At 42.1% G+C, this 15845-nt stretch overlaps 1 protein-coding gene across 16 annotated transcripts in view; it reads left to right on the top strand.

Moving 5' to 3' along the window:
* Positions 1 to 15845, top strand: part of PPP1R12B (protein phosphatase 1 regulatory subunit 12B) — a 158292-nt gene that overhangs the window by 26076 nt on the left and 116371 nt on the right. For 14 of the 16 annotated variants that reach the window (XR_010600986.1, XM_065594986.1, XM_065594991.1 and 11 more), the window contains exons 2-4: positions 6060 to 6190; positions 8840 to 8958; positions 10630 to 10789. Coding sequence is in view for 15 of the 16 variants with exons in the window: in XM_065594986.1 (XP_065451058.1) it covers positions 6060 to 6190; positions 8840 to 8958; positions 10630 to 10789 (410 nt within the window). In the remaining variant the exon portion in view is untranslated. Of the gene's footprint in view, positions 1 to 6059; positions 6195 to 8839; positions 8959 to 9608; positions 9734 to 10629; positions 10790 to 15845 lie in introns of those variants that run through there. The other 2 variants (XM_065594995.1, XM_065594996.1) reach the window with 2 other exon arrangements.

Raw genomic sequence — 15845 nt, 5'->3', positions numbered from 1 at the left:
AGGACCAGAGAGACAAACACAAGGAGGTGCAGATAGAAGTTACTCAGCAACGCCAGAGATTTGAAGCATACAAGCAATCTTCCTTTGAATCCTAGTTCTAGGCACTGCATGAAACTTGCAGTGAGAGTCACTAAAGTATAAAATAATATACTTAATTGTAAAAAGCATTTAGAATGAAGTAGCTGCCAATAAAAATACATGGGTCACTAATACTTTTACCCACATAAGAGGCCAACGCTGGCTCCTTTCTAAGGGTAGCCCTGCTGAAAATCTTAGGCTAGAGCAGTGGTTCTCAAACGTCATTGCACGGAGACCCCCTTCTGCCAACAAAAATTACTACATGACCCCAGGTGGGGGTGGGTGGGAGCCTGAGCCCCACTGCCCCGGGCTGAAGCCCTTGTACTTTGGCTTCAGCCCTGGGTGGCAGGGCTCAAGCTTCGGCTTCAGACCCAGGGCCCAGCGAGTCTAACGCTGGCCCTGGTGACCCCTTTAATATGGGGTTGCGACCCACAGTTTGAGAACCTCTGGGCTAGAGTGAACAGTACAGATGGTATCCATAATTTCTCTCCTTCCTCTCCCATTCCATCAGATGATTTAGTTGGGATTGGTCCTGCTTTGAGCAGGGGGTTGGACTAGATGACCTTCTGAGGTCCCTTCCAACCCTGAGATTCTGTGAACCCAGTGCAAGCTGTATTTCTTCTTCTTTTTGCAAGTTTTACACAATCACACACTGCAACTACTGTACTTTAGCCTGCTCTAGAGGAAACTTGCAGTGTTTTCCACATTTGAGCAACTGTTGTAAGTGGACACTTGTATTGTCTAAAGCTAAAAGGGGTGAGAATTCTTGACTATTTTTTACTTTTCCGTACACAAGAAAACAAAATTCAGTAAATGGTGTAGCTAGGGGGCCTTGTCTTCCACGTTTCATACAAAACAATTGCCCAGCTGAAAAACAGTGTTTTCTATTTCTATGCTAAGCTTCTTTTGGAGAATTTGAAAGCTGTGTGCTGTATTAATACAATACACCGCCGAGGCCAGGGCGGGCCGGAGCCGCTCGGCCGGAACCAGGGCGGCGCCCCAGGGCCTGAGCCGAGCCGGGCGGGAGACGCCGGGGCCAGAGCCGCTTGGCCTGGGCTGGCCGGCCGCCAGAGGGAGCCCTGCCCCAGCCCCAGCTTACCTGCTGCCTCCCTGTTTCAGGCTTCCCACGAACATTTGATTCGTGGGAAGCAGGGGAGGGGGATGGACAGGGGGGGCGGAGCGTTCAGGGGAGGGGGCAGAGTTGGGGCGGGGACTTTGGGGAAGGGGCGGGGCTGTGGCGGGAAAGGGGCGGAGTTGGGGCGGGGCCGGGGCCTCGTGGAGTGTCCTTTTTTTTTAAAATTAAAATATGGTAACCCTACAGGAACAGGTGGGGATTTAGCCCATTATCCCTTCTCTTTCCAGCTTGCATTCCACAGGAATCGTGCAGGATGATAAATTCAAGGCCATACGAGACAGAGACCCCAAAGAATGCATTTCCCCCTTTTTTGCATCTAGAAAGCTTCCTTGGAGCCCAGTTAATCTAGTGGTTTGAGTGAGGACCATTTCAGTTCCCTTAGCTGACACCCAATCTGTGCAGTTATAGTTGGTGGTGGCTATTTTTGTAGTTCGGATGATAAACAAAATAAACTCTATTCTATTTCTGTCTAACTCGTACAGTGTAGACAATGTGAGTACATTCTCCTGATTGTAAAGTCAATCGTTTAAATTTTATCTTTCAGGTAAAACTCAAACAGAATAACAAAGTAATTTACACAAGCAATAAATGTATAATTTTTGCCAAGTTAACTTATATCTCAAAGCTCCATACTACAAGTTGTTCCCTGCAAATTTAAGTGTTCTCTGCAGTCTGCTAAAACTATGGGTCATGAAACATTTAAAATGTTGTGTGTTAAGTCCTTTTCTTTACTCTTATTGATCATACAAGATTTCCAGGCATAATTAGCTTTTTTAAATATGTACATTCCCAGGTGAAAAATTAGGTAACATGGAGTTGAGTTTGTAAATATAACTTATTGAGACATGGGTGGGGAAATCTTGAATCTTATCTTGTGTTTAGGATGATATCTTTGAATTTTGAAGGCTAAGCTTATTATTGTCTATTCTTTAATTCAGGTTTCCCCAGACTTAATCTCACCTGTCCCCTAAAAAGAGATAATGACCTTCCATTCTGCCTCCAGCTCAACCTAATTTAAAATTTGTGTATAGAATCGTAACCTTGCTAGTTGGAATTGGTGTATGATGGAGACATTTTGATGAAATTCTTGAAGAGGACTCTTGTGTGCTAAATTCAATGGAATAAATGGTCCCAGAGTCAAAAATTTTAATGTGATTCTTTCACTGTACAATGTTAAACATGGTTCAGTGTTTTGAGTACAGAGACTTGGGCCTGTTTAGTCTCATGGTGGAAACGCTAGAAAACGAATGCCAAAGTTTGGAAATTTACTGATTAGAATACACAAGAGAAAAAGAAATAAACAAAACATAAAATATTTTGAGTTTGAAATTAAGTTGTTTTGCATAACCACTCAAAGCTGCAAATTTTTGTCAAGTATCCAGCACATTTAAGGTAGTTTTAACTACTAAGAAATCCTTAATTTCAAACTCAAAATGTTTTGTTTAATCCCTTTTCTCTTGTGTATGCTAATCAATACATTTCCATCCATTCCAGTTTCCATCCAAATGCAGCTTAATACAAATCACTAGTTAAAAAAAAATCTAGTAAATAAGAAATGCGTCTTTCATAATTGTCTAACAATTCAAAATTGTAAAAATTGAGACTCTGAATAAGTGTATATTAAGCTTTATAATTGCTTAAATGTGTATAGATATTGTTTATACTCCTAGTTAGCAAATAAAGTACCAAATGTAGTGAAAAGACTCTCAACATGCTTAATTGTTACTAACAATGAGACAACCTCTAGGAAAATGACTAAAAAGTGCAAATGCAAAACAAGATTTAAAATCAGTCATTTGAATCAAGGCTTCCTATTTGCCGATTTAAATCATGATTAAAATGTGTGATTTAAATAAATCCTCCCTGTTCTGCTCTCATGTAACTTCCTCTTTGCTTCCGTACAGCCCACAAAAATAACTGAGAGTTGGAGACATGTATAACACTTCTTATACATGAAAAGTGTAAATATACTGTGAGAGGGTTGTCTGGAATGTGGTCACTTTGAGGAAGAGATCTGAAAACAAATCTCTTTTGGGTGACTGCCTGTGACCTAAAGTAACCCAGGAATAGCTTGTTGCGATAAAAAGAGAATGTACTTTAGTTGATATTGAATACTCCAATATTGCATTGTCTGTCGAGTAGGATAGTCCGGGTATGTAGTCTTACTTTTGGAGTAAGTGATGTGTATTTTGGAGTATCTAGGATTGTCTCCTGGTTTTTGTGGTTCTGGGTTAAATGCAGGGGCCGCATTAAAGCTGTTTAGGTGACTGTAACTGTTCTCATGCTATACTTCTGATTTTGAATAATGCTAGTGGATTTTTTGAGAAAATGATCTATGAGGCTTTTTCCTTTCGTAATTGGTAGATGTTTCCAAATCTTGTAATAGGCCCGAGTGCAGTGACCTTTGGGCTGCACAGGAATAATTGCCAAGGGTATGCAGTTCTTGCCTCTGAGCGGCGCGAGCTGCTTTCCCACATATAGATCAGGCTGCTGCTACCTGCCCCGTCTCTGCTTCGGTGCTTCCCAGTCCAGTTTTGATGCTCTCAGAGAGAGGGAGCATACTGGCTGGGTATGGAGAATACTAAGGCGCTAGCTGAGGGTGTGTCTACATGTACAGTGCTGCAGTTGCACCAATGCAGCTGTACTACTGCAGTGAGTCTGGTGACGACACTCTATGCTGATGGGAGAGAGCTGTCCCGTTGGCATAATAAAACCACCTCTGCGAGCGGCAGAAGCTACTTTGGTCGGAGAAGGTCCCACTGACATAGAGTTGTCCACATAGGTTACATTGAGATAAGCACTGATGTCGCTCAGGGGGGTGGTTTATTCACACTCCTGAGCGACATAAATTGTGCTGTCATGAGCTGTAGTGTAGACATAGCCTTAGACACCCTCTACCTTATGCCTCAGGGCTTTAAAGGGTAGGGAGTGGGTTGTAATAAAAAATCCTACAAAGGAAAAATTCCTCCTAGCAGTCCAGCCACCCCATCTCCATTCAGGTGCAAATCAGTAGACAGCAGGATTTTTTTTTTTTTTTTTTAAAAGGGCAGCTTCCCTGCAGGCTAGAGACAGGAATGATGTGTAACCCATGAGATGGGAAAGCTTAAGAATTTTGTCATCTTTTTTTGAAAACCTCCCTTCCTGACTAGTTAGCTCAGCATCAGTTGAGTGTGTCCTTAACATATTCAGATTTTGTTTAAAGCTTCAAAATAGGTTCCTTGCTGAAAGAGCAAATACGCTGGTAAAAGAACACAAATACCCCTGGGTGGACATGAGTGGTAAGAGTCCTAACTATTTAATAACTGACACCCCCCCCATCCCCCAATCTGCTATAGTTTAATTACAGAATGCAGGCTTTTTATTTTAGATGTTTGAGGAGTGAATATGCTTATGAAGGGAACCTCATAGTATTTTTATTTCACTTCAGAAAATGTGCTCTTTGTTTCCTCACTGTTTTTTGGTGGTGAAGTGGCTTTTTGTTCAAAGCACAAAGTGGCTATTTTCAGGTTGTGTATCGCAACAAACATGCCATGGTGGCCTCATTAGGGACCTTAGGAAGTCTGCAGCCATGGCCTACAGATGATCAGTCTGGCTAGAGGCCAAACACCCATATATGTGAACATAGGAGGTGTGTAATCCTTCAGTACTTACTACACCTCTGGCCTCCAAGTAACTCGTTTTATCTTCCCATCTACTCCTTCCCCTGCCAAAAAAGTTAAAAGGACTCCTTGAAAGGCACAAACAAGAACACAACAGAGAATCACAAATGAGTCCAGCTACTTTTGAGCAATGAAGGGATAAAGTGTATAACTTCCAAGTATTCATTCTCTTTTGCGAGCTTGTGTATATTTGAAACATTGTCCAATTTGCCTAAAACTGATCAGAAGAATTCCACTCTGTATGTCAACTATTGGGCAGATTATGTTTTGATGAAGCTAAAGGGGGGTCAAAATCATCTTCACAGTGGAATGGAACCTTAAGTGCTGGTCCAGTCTAAAACATGATTGTACAAATGTTTTTGTGAGGATCCATGTCTGTCTGTCTAAATGATTTCAACGCCAGATCTGCTCAGGTTACATGGGAAAACATTTGTCCTTACACTCAGCTCTGCAGGCTTAGCCTGGGATCTGAAAGTCAAGCTGGTTCTTTCTGGCAACCTCATAGCAAAAGTTTCTGCAGTTGAAATCTAGTAGTATTGATACGCATGCTAGACTAGAATCCCACTCTTTCTTAAATAGCTGTTTGGATTCTGTAGTGCTAACAGGAATAGTCAGATTTAATTTTGTCAGTAAGGTAAGCAAAAACTACTCTTAATAAATGAGTTTGAGTAACAATATGACATTTTTATGTCGTTACTTCTCAGTAAAATTTCGTTTTCACTACGGATTCATCTGTATAAAGGGGCAAATATCCCGTGTGCAGAAGTTCTGATTTTCCTGCATGTTTGACTGTTAATTTCCCTGAACTCATACTTGGGCTGTACAACCCTAATGCAATAGTTATTTCCTGGAGGGTCCTGTCATTCATGTCATTGAAACTTATCTGGAACACCATGATCTAAATAAATCTACAAGTTGCCTTGCTTACAAGAATCTAATGGCATACCTAAGATGAATATAGACAGATCACTTTACAGCATGATCCTTTCCACTGAGGCAGGGTGCGTATGGGGGAGGGAGGGAACAGGACAAACCAGTACAGAGATATCAGAGGCAGAGCTGTCAGGTAGACAGACATCAGTGAGCAGGCGTAGTGTGGGTGTGAAGCCTAGGCATCACTTACTGCTAGTAAACCGAAAATGGAAGTTGTTTACTATATTTAACACCACCTGCTTCCTCCCCCATAGGCCTGTATAGACGAGAACCTGGACATGGTGAAGTTCCTGGTAGAAAATGGAGCCAGTGTAAACCAGCAGGATAATGAGGGCTGGACCCCTCTTCACGCTGTGGCATCCTGTGGCTATCTGAACATAGCAGAGTGAGTGAGTTTCAAGCTGTCATGGGTATTTACAATAACAGATTCCACACCCTCCTCCTCAGATCTGGCACATGGAAGGCTGATGCCATGTGACTCAGAACAGTAGATCTTGGAAATGCTAAGTTAAAAGGACAGAAGATAAGTTACTCTTAGTCTTTGCTATTGGTTGTAGGGGTTTGGGTGGAAGATGACACCAGTCTGCCTTTTGATAATTCATCTGAAGTGCTTAATGCATTGTCAGATGTCTAAGCTAAAATTTGCTGAGCAAAACAGAAGCACAGTGACTGACAGTCTGCACACTAGAGAAACGAGGTGGCTTTTATTGCACCAACTTCTGTTGGTGAGAGAGACGAGCTTTCCAACTTACACAGAGCTCTTCCTCAGGTCACGCTAATAAAGCACAAATCAGCTGCAGCTCAACTACTTGCTGAGCAGCTGTGCCGCTCCCCCTTCAAAAGGGAACGCATGCAGAATTGTAAACTTTTTTTCTGGTGTACATTTGAAAAACGTCATAGGTATAATTACCTTGATGTTGTTACTCCTGTTTAAACCCCTACCGTCAGACACAGTGCACAAGTGTAAAGTGGTTAAATTATTGGATTAAGCAGCACCAGTGTAAAGCCTTGCTTTTTATACCCATGCAGCACCTCTGACTAGGGGTTTGCAGGATAACTATAGTGATGTCCTCTTGAAAATGTTCCTAATGTAGACAGGTCCTTGGAGTACCACTGCTCAAAAGGCATGAAAAGCCCTTAGGGGAAGGGGAGATGTTTGGGCTGCAGTGTCCCCAGTATGCTAACGCCGTTCTCTTCAAATCCAGATTGTGTTCCCATTTTTTGCAAGTTACCTGACAAAGATGGAGGACTAAGTAAAAGTAACTACCTGTTACTTAATCCAGTTAAAATGGGTGTTGCTATGTTGGGTTTTCATGTAACATTTAGGTACAACACAAGGGATTGGGCTCAACACGGATAACTAGGCAAAATTCTCTATCATGTTACACACAAGTTCAGACTGGATAGTCTAATGGTCCCTTCAGGCCTTAATTGATTAATCTTTGATTACAAGTGCTGTAAATTAACCAATGTAAATGCAAAAATAGAGTGCTAAATCTTATTGATTTTTTTTTTGTTCCAGTAGGTTTTTAAAAACATTTAATTTTAAAAACAGAAGGCTTGTCTACATGGAGACACTCAGGAAAGTTAATACAAATTAACTAAAGGTGTGGATTTGTTAAATTGCACCTGTGTGGACACGCTCATTCAGAATTAAAGTAGGCTTAATTTGGTGTAGGTAAGATCATAGAGTGACTTGCTCCTCAAGACTACTCTGACTTTGGTACTTGGAATCAGTAAGTGTGCTGAGAGGACTACCACTCTGCAATTGACCGTGGCATTCATTCCAAGCCATGGGACCAATAACTCTAGTTGCATTGGGGGAGATGTTACGATATTAGATATGTTGTTCTAAACCAGCCAGTTACTGTGAGGATCTGTTTAGGAAAGCGGAATAATTGGCATCAAAATATTGCAAAACTAAGCAATAGGGTTCTCATTTGGTTGAGTTGTGCTTCTGAAAAGCAGACTGGCTCATACTCAAGGCAAAGAGAAATTAGCAATTTTTTTCTTCAATTTCCGCTCCATGCACTGTCCTAACCCAAGAAATGTCCACTACAGTTCAATTACTCCTGTCTTCTCATGGGGTGGCCTTTTGCCTGAGTGGCCCAGGCAGTCTCTGCACCATTGCACTGATGGTGAGCGGCGGGGAATGCTAATTTCCAGGGGCAAAGGGTTAATGAAGGTGTTTTTTGTGGGTTTAACTTGGGTGAGGAAGAATATTTTGACAAAGATGTGTAACATTTTTGATAGAGGACATTTAGGGGAAAGATCAAGTATAAAATGACAAACTTGGCATCAAATATCAATATAATTTCTGCACATCCTAAAACCCCATCAAAGATATCATGGAGCTAATAAGCTTAGTGGATGTGCAGAGTTTGGGGAACAGCTACTGTGTTTTTCATGTCTAAATCCAGAGCATAGAGAAGCTTCCAGATACTGTATAAAACTTGCCTTTACATTGTGTTCACTTTAGGCTTCCTCCTCTGGAGAAGCTTTCAATGCTAGATAAGCTTTGGAAATTTCAAATAAGCTTTTCTGAAAGGGGATGAATATAAGGAAACAATATTTTTCCTGCTACTCCCTCCCTAACCTGTCAGACCTTTAACCGAGAACGTTGCTAGTCTGTCACATTCTTTAATGACATGCAGGCTGAAGGAGGAATTGCCTGCTCTTGTATGAACTTTTGATTTACTTATAAAAAGGGAAGTGGAAGAACATAATGAAGATCAGTCTTGTTTGGTTTTTTGTTACTTCAAAACTCCTTTAAAAGCGCAAGCATGACCATGTTCGTACATGAAATCGAGGCATTTTAACTGGCTGTATAGGAATGGGAGTATATCAACTGTTTGCATGGGCTGCTATGGAGGAGCAGCAGGAGTTCTAAACTCTCAGTTGAGAGGCTTACAGAGCAGTCTCATTTGGGACCTCACTTGTATCAGAAAACCAGATATTCTTCTGCTGTTCAGTCATATCTGAATTTCAATTCTGGTAACAGTCTGATACATCAGTATGGGTCTAATCTGTATAGATACTTGCTCAGCCATGGAGCCAACGTGGCTGCTGTGAACAGTGAAGGTGAAGTCCCATCTGACCTTGCAGAGGAAGCAGCCATGAAGGACCTGCTTCTGGAACAAGTAAAGAAACAAGGTAAGCCAGCTGTGTACTTGAACATGCTTCCTTTGGGCCTTCTAGGGGCTTTATAAGGAAACTGGATGTACTAGATGTCTTGATGAAACTGAAATCTGGCCCAAGGAGTAGCAGAACAATTTTACTTTGATGGCCTGGCATTAGAATAATTGTACAAAACACGCTGTGATCTAGTTCACAAATTACTAATACTTCGTTTCCATTCTGCATCCTCTGTAAAAGGACTTGTGCAAAGAAGGCAAAATACCAAATGGTTGAAAATTATAATGCCTCATACAGGATCTCTTTACTCTCAGATGAAGTTAAATTCAAGTCTCTGATATACAGAGTGGATTGATTTAAATCAGTGACTTAAATCACTGATTTAAAATCATCAGCCACAAAATTTTGATTTAAATTATTTGTTTTAATCTTGTGTTGGACTTGTACTTTTGAGTTACTTTTCTAATCAAAGGTTGATTCTCATTGGTTGATAGCCATTAGAACATGTTGATTTGCAATTAAAATAGCCTTTATGCTAAATTTGATACTTTTTACTAACCAGGATGATACACTATATTATTTATACACTTTTAAGCAATTATAAAGCTTACATTTATTCAGATTCTTAACATTTTTTGTTAGAAAATGGTGACTCATTTCTTTACTAGATTATTTTTTACTCGTGATTTGTCAAGCTGCATTTGGATGGAGATTGGAATTCAATTAAATGCACCAACAACATTTTAAAATTCTTTATTAAAATACCTTAAAGTTCTGGATACATAGGAAAAAAGTAAGTTTCCCATAACATGTTTTGCATTTAATGCTGATTTATTAAACAGAAGTACTATCCGTTGTTAATGAATCGAACTGATTGTGTCTGGTCACCATGTCCTGCAAGATTTTAGAAATAGTAAATACCATCCTCTCACATGATTTTTATCCATTGATTGAAAGGGGTATTTTTCCTGCTTTTTCAACTCCCAATTGGTTTCTCAACTCTGAATGAATTAGTCATTGAACTGAACTAGTTGAATAAACTGAAATGATGAAAATATTCTCTGTATGTGCAGACGAGGCTACATTATTATAGGAATGTGATGAATCTTGTTCCCTTCCATGTGGGCGCACACCAACATGCATGCTCGCATTTCTTTGGTCACTTAAATGCATCACCTATTTCTTTGCAATACAACACATTGACTTCAGTGAGTTTTGGGCATGCAGAATGGACTGTTAATAAGCTCATTTATCAATAGTTTTTTGGGTATTTTAACCTTGCAAGAGGTGTCTGAGGTCTATCTCATCAGCTGTACACAATAGATTAAATGTATATTCATGTTTAATTCAGTTTGTTAGTCTGTTCTTTAGGCTGTGCTTGACTTTTTTCAAGCTAGGTCTGCATTTTTGAGGACTCAATTCTTGCACCCGTAACTATTCATGCTTTACCTAGTAATTAATTGTGGGCTGGCTTGTGAATGAGCCTCTCAATTTTAAGTATTATGAATATCAGTGAATTTATTTCTATTGCGGGTGGTTCAGGAGTTCTCCTACATCCTAGGAAATGCTATTAGTGAGCTTGCAAAACGGCCAAAAATTTTGTTAAAATTATTCCATTTTAAATTGACACACAAGTACAGGTGAATTTTGGTTTGATTTTGTTTTTCCATCTGCGATCTGCTCCCACAGGGGTGGACCTGGACTTGGCAAGGAAAGAGGAAGAGCAACAGATGCTGCAGGATGCACGGCAGTGGCTAAACAGTGGGAAGCTTGAGGATATAAAGCAACCTCGATCAGGTGCTACTGCTCTGCATGTAGCTGCAGCCAAGGGCTACTCTGAAGTCATGAGGTAATGACTCCTTTACATCGGTCAATGCCTTGCATTCGGTTCTGTTGCGGAATGGGGCGCTCCTAGTGCTGTAGTTGAGGGTGGGGTTTGTTAGGCACCCAACTGCCTTTCAATCTCAGCTGTTCCGTTTATAAACATATGCACCCCAAAAGATGCCCATCCAAAGCTCTGGGTGCCTCGGGGTATTTCTTAGCCTGAAATTGAAATAAGGCGTGTGCCTCTCCTTCCCCTTGCCATGTGACCTTAGGGGAGAATTGCGGAGAGGAGCCAACCAGACTCCAGCCTGTAGGAGCAGAAGCAACCACAGCAGGGATCTGGGGACAGTCTCATCAAATGTTTTCAGATGTCCTCTGCCCTGTGCTGATTGGCTGTTTACTCCAACCTTCCCACTCCCTCTAATTCAGTCTCTTCACCTGCTCCTCCTACCCTCACCCTCCCTTCGTTCCATGTAGCTGATCCCCCTCCCAAGTAAACCCACCCAAAAAAAGAAGAAAAAATATGGAACTATGTGACATTTGCCACCATCACTTTGTTGACTTTGCTGGTGTGTTCTATCCCATCCCCCACCCTGTCTCTGTCTTGTATATTTAGACAACACTGTCTCATGGCTTCCTTGTACTTTGCCGTCTGTCTGCATCCATCCACATGTAGATTGTATGCTCTCCAGGGCAGGGACTGTCGTCTTGCTCTGCTTTTTATGCGCCTAGCACAGTGGGATCCTAGTCCATGACTGAGGCTTCTAGGCGCTATAGTAATACAAAGTACTGTATGTACTCATTCATTAGCCCATTTGTTTATAAGCCGACCCCCCAAGATGGTTAGGTAAAAATAGCAAAAACTGTATGATCCTTTCATAAGCCAACTCTATATTTCAGGGGTTGGCAAACTTTGGCTCCCGGCCAATGAGGGTAAGCTGCTGGCGGGTTAGGACGTTTTGTTTACCTGGAGCATCTGCAGGCACAGAGCCCCTCAGCTCCCTGTGGCCATGGTTCGCTGTTCCCAGCCATTGGGAGCTGCAGGAAGTGGTGCATCACTTCCCACAGCTCCCATTGGCTGAGAACGGTGAACCACGGCTACAGGGAGCTGAGGGGCTCCATGCCTGCAGACGTTCCAGGTAAACAAAATGACAATGTATTAGATATTCAATTCAATGATTCCATAGAGTTTAAAATTATCAAATTTTGGTGTAGGCCCGTTTATAAGACGACCCTCGCTCTTCAATGTGTCACTCTTTTACCAAAAATGTTTGGCTTATGAACAAGTATAGATGGTAATATAATGTAGCACTTCTGTAGGTAATATAATGTAATATATATGGTAATATAATGTAGCTTAATTCTTGACTATGCAGGCTTGGGAGTTGCAGGTTAAATGTTATTGCAGGATAAAAGTGATTGCAGTCTCTGTACCAAAATGTGTTTTGCCTGGAAACTCTGGGTTGAAGTGTAACTAATTATTTGCAGGAAACTAATGACTGCCAGTCAATGGTACAGTGATGTACCAGTTATGTGGTATTAAGTTTTACTGCTTTTTGCATGTAACTATTGGTGCCCCGTAACTTAAGCCCCTGTCACACTCTTTCCTATACATATGCTAAATAAGTTAAATTAGTCATGCAAAATTGTTGTTTGAACTTGTCGGCCTAGGGAAAAAAACACTAGCCAGTCCTCTCTTAACACCCACATTCCACTTAGGACTTGTCTACACCACGCAGCTTTTAGCTGTGTCAACACAGCCTTGTTGCTAAACGTCGGTGTGTGTAAACGCTGTTTGTCAGCACTTTTGCCGACAAAATACTTCCAGCCCCGTGAGCGGCATTCGCTTTGTCGGCAGGCGCCGCGTTCACACTGCCACTTGTCGCGGCAAAACTTTTGTCTTTCAGGGGGGGTGTGTGTGTCTTTTTTACCCGTGAAAGACGAAAGTTTTGTCGACAACTTGGCAATGTAGACGAGCCCTTAGTGCAGCTTGCAGTTTCTGTAATGGAGAGGTTCCACTTGGACTGCTGCTGAGCTGAAGCTGAGTGGCTCCTCTGATAGGCCTGTGAGTGTAAAAGAAGCAACCCCTGAGCAGCCTAGTAATGTACTTGGGCAAGTGGAACTTAGTGAGGTTTTCTCCAGCAAGGCGTTTTCCAACATTCACCTGTGTGCTTTGTCCCATGCCACCTCTTGTGCTATGGAGGAGCACCTTGTAAACTCCCACAAGGCTGCTCCATTGTCCAGGCTCACATCCCCTCTGAAAACTCTCCTCCAGTGTGATGACTACAAGACACTCAGTTGTGGTTAGGCAGTTGGTGTGCTCAGACTGCTGGTTTTATCCAGCTCTTCATAACCATCTCAGTGTTTCCTTGTGCTCCACCATCCGTATGCACCTGTTGGCTCTTGTCTTATACTTGGATTGTAAGCTCTTTGAGGCAGGGACTGTCTTTGTTCTTTGTATAGCGCCTAATGACACAATGGGGCCCTGATCGGGGCCCTTGGGCTCAACCACTGTAAAAATAATGGTGCCTTGTCATGTCTGTCCTTAGCAGTGTTTTGCACACAGTCCAGTAATGAGGTGGCTGCACTTTCCAATAGTCACTGTTGCGAATGGTGCTTATACCTCTTGTAGAGAACTTCCCCTCGCTTCTAGCTATTTCAGAAAATAAAACTGAGCTAATCTGGGCTCTTACCCTTTGATATTTTATGACCACCTTTGAGCTCAAATCTAAACTCTAGTGACTTACACCAAGGGCAGAGAGCCAGGAGCTAGCAAACCTCTTGATGAGACACAGAATTGCTCCTTGACCTTGAGCAAGTCTCTTAACAGCCTTGTTTCCCCACTTTCTCCAGCTGGAAAATTAGCTTAAAAAGTCAGCACCTGATCGAAAAGCACATGTTTCAGCTGAGCTGAGCTTTCACAAGGAAACTGCTATGTGAGCCATTTAACAATACTATAGTTAGTTAGCACTGTAACACAGTGGTTTAAAAGCAGCAGAAATGTCAAAATCCCAATGCTCCCTCGAATGACAGTGCAATAAAGGCAGCATGCTCTGCCTCGGATCAGTGGTGGCAGTTTGGAATGGCACACGGGTGCTCATTCTCTGTCCAGTGCACCTCTGCCTTCGGGAAGGTTGCTGTGGTGATGTGGGTATTCTTGAAGGTGATGGTGGAATCCCCAAAATACAAATAATCAAAGAACCGTGGCAAGCGTCTCAATGCGTAGAGCCCTGCTGTGACCTCCCTAAATGTTTAGGCAGTAGGTCTTGTGCTTCTCAGTCACTTTGGCACTCTTGACAGTCCCTTAGGATCTCAACTATGGACACCTGTTTTTCAAAAACCTTCACATAAAGGTCTTGACTGGGTGCCAGTGTTTCATGGCATCTGCAATGATCAGATAGACAGGTGAGGGGGAAAGTCAGACAATGGTATACATGGTGGAGGTGTTCCCAAAGTGTCTGGCTTGCACCAGGATTTGCTTTTACTGCACAGATCCCAGTCTATTAAGATGCATGTCTTGTAATCCTGATTTGTGGGTTGTCTTGTTCATTAGCTGTCAGTCACAGGCAGTGAAATCCTTGCTCCAATCCCTCTCTGGTAGTCCTGCCTCCACTGGCCTGTCAGTCTGGGGAATTTCAGTTATGCTCTTTGGCAGAACCAGCACTAGACTCATCTCTAGACTGTAGTGAAGGGCAACCAGCTTTTTCTTAGAAGCCATTACTGGGACTTCTCTACCCAAAACTTATTGGGTCTTCGTTTGGCTCCTTCTCTGCCAAACATCTTCACACTGCAGAGATCCCATCTGGCCTTCCCTTCCAAATGCAGGCTTCTTCTTAGAGGTACTGGGGTAGTGATGCACAGTGGCTGGACCTCTCCCAAGCCTCCCAGTTTCCCCCAGTCTCCCTGCATTGCCAAAATATGCTTTTGTTTCAAGGCCAATTTTGTGTGTAGTCCTTCCAAGATTTTCCTCCTTAAACTGTTCACGTAGTGGCTCATGCACAGATTATACTACTTCTCTTTTGTGCACTAGGTGCAATTCAGGATGTTGGGACTTCTAATCTGTAAGGTTTTGCATGGCTTGTTATGGCAACCATGAGTCTCCCTGTGCACTGTCCTACCAGCTGCAATCAGCTGGAATGATGTGGCTAGTAGACCCCAGATTAATAGACAAGGTCTTCCCCTTTTGGTTCTACCAAAGTCACTTTGCCCTTCAGGATAGGCTATAAGTCATGTTTTTCCATTCAGGTATATCCTGGGTAAGAGGGTCCTGTTGTGGGCTGGGGAAGTATAAATTGACTTTTGTTTGCCTTTTGACTGTCTTTCATATTATGACAGTAATGTGCCAGAGAGAGATTACTAAATTACTCAAGGTAGTCGAGTCCAAAGCTGACTGAAGAGTTACAAAGGGATGTCACAAAACTGGGTCACTGGGCTACAAAATGGCAGATGAAATTCAATGTTAAGTGCACAATAATGCATGTTGGAAAAATATAATCCCAACTATACATACAAAATGATGGATTCTGATAGAATGTTAAGAACCATTAGGAAAGGGCTCGATAATAAGACAGAAAAAATCATATTGCCTCTGTATAAATCCATGGTACACCCACACCTTGGATACTGCTTGCAGTTCTGGTCGCCCCATCTCAAAAAAGATATATTAGAATTGGAAAAGGTACTGAGAGAGGCAACAAAAATAATTAGAGGTATGAAACAAGAAAGCATATGAGGAGAAATTAAAAAGTTTCCCCCAGTCTCCCTGCATTGCGGGGGCTTTTTATCTTAAAAAAGAGACCCAGGGATGATAGAGGTCTGTAAAATGGTGAGTGGTGTGGAGAAAGTGAATAAGGAAATGTTATTTATCCCTTCACATAACACACGGGCCATGGGTCACCCAGTAAAATTAATCGGCAGCAGGGTTAAAACAAAGATAAGGAAGTTCTTCATCCAACACACAGTCAACCTGTGGAACTTGTTGCCAGGGGATGCTATGAAGGCCAAAAATATAATTGGGTTAAAAAAAGAATTCGACAAGTCCATGGAGGATATGTCCATTAATACTATTCGCCAAGATGGTC

The sequence above is a fragment of the Chrysemys picta genome, chromosome 4, assembly GCF_011386835.1.
Source record: "Chrysemys picta bellii isolate R12L10 chromosome 4, ASM1138683v2, whole genome shotgun sequence".
Classification (NCBI taxonomy): Eukaryota; Metazoa; Chordata; order Testudines; family Emydidae; genus Chrysemys; species Chrysemys picta.
The sequence above is the reverse complement of the archived record's forward strand: the minus strand, read 5'-3'. Positions and strand labels throughout refer to the sequence as shown.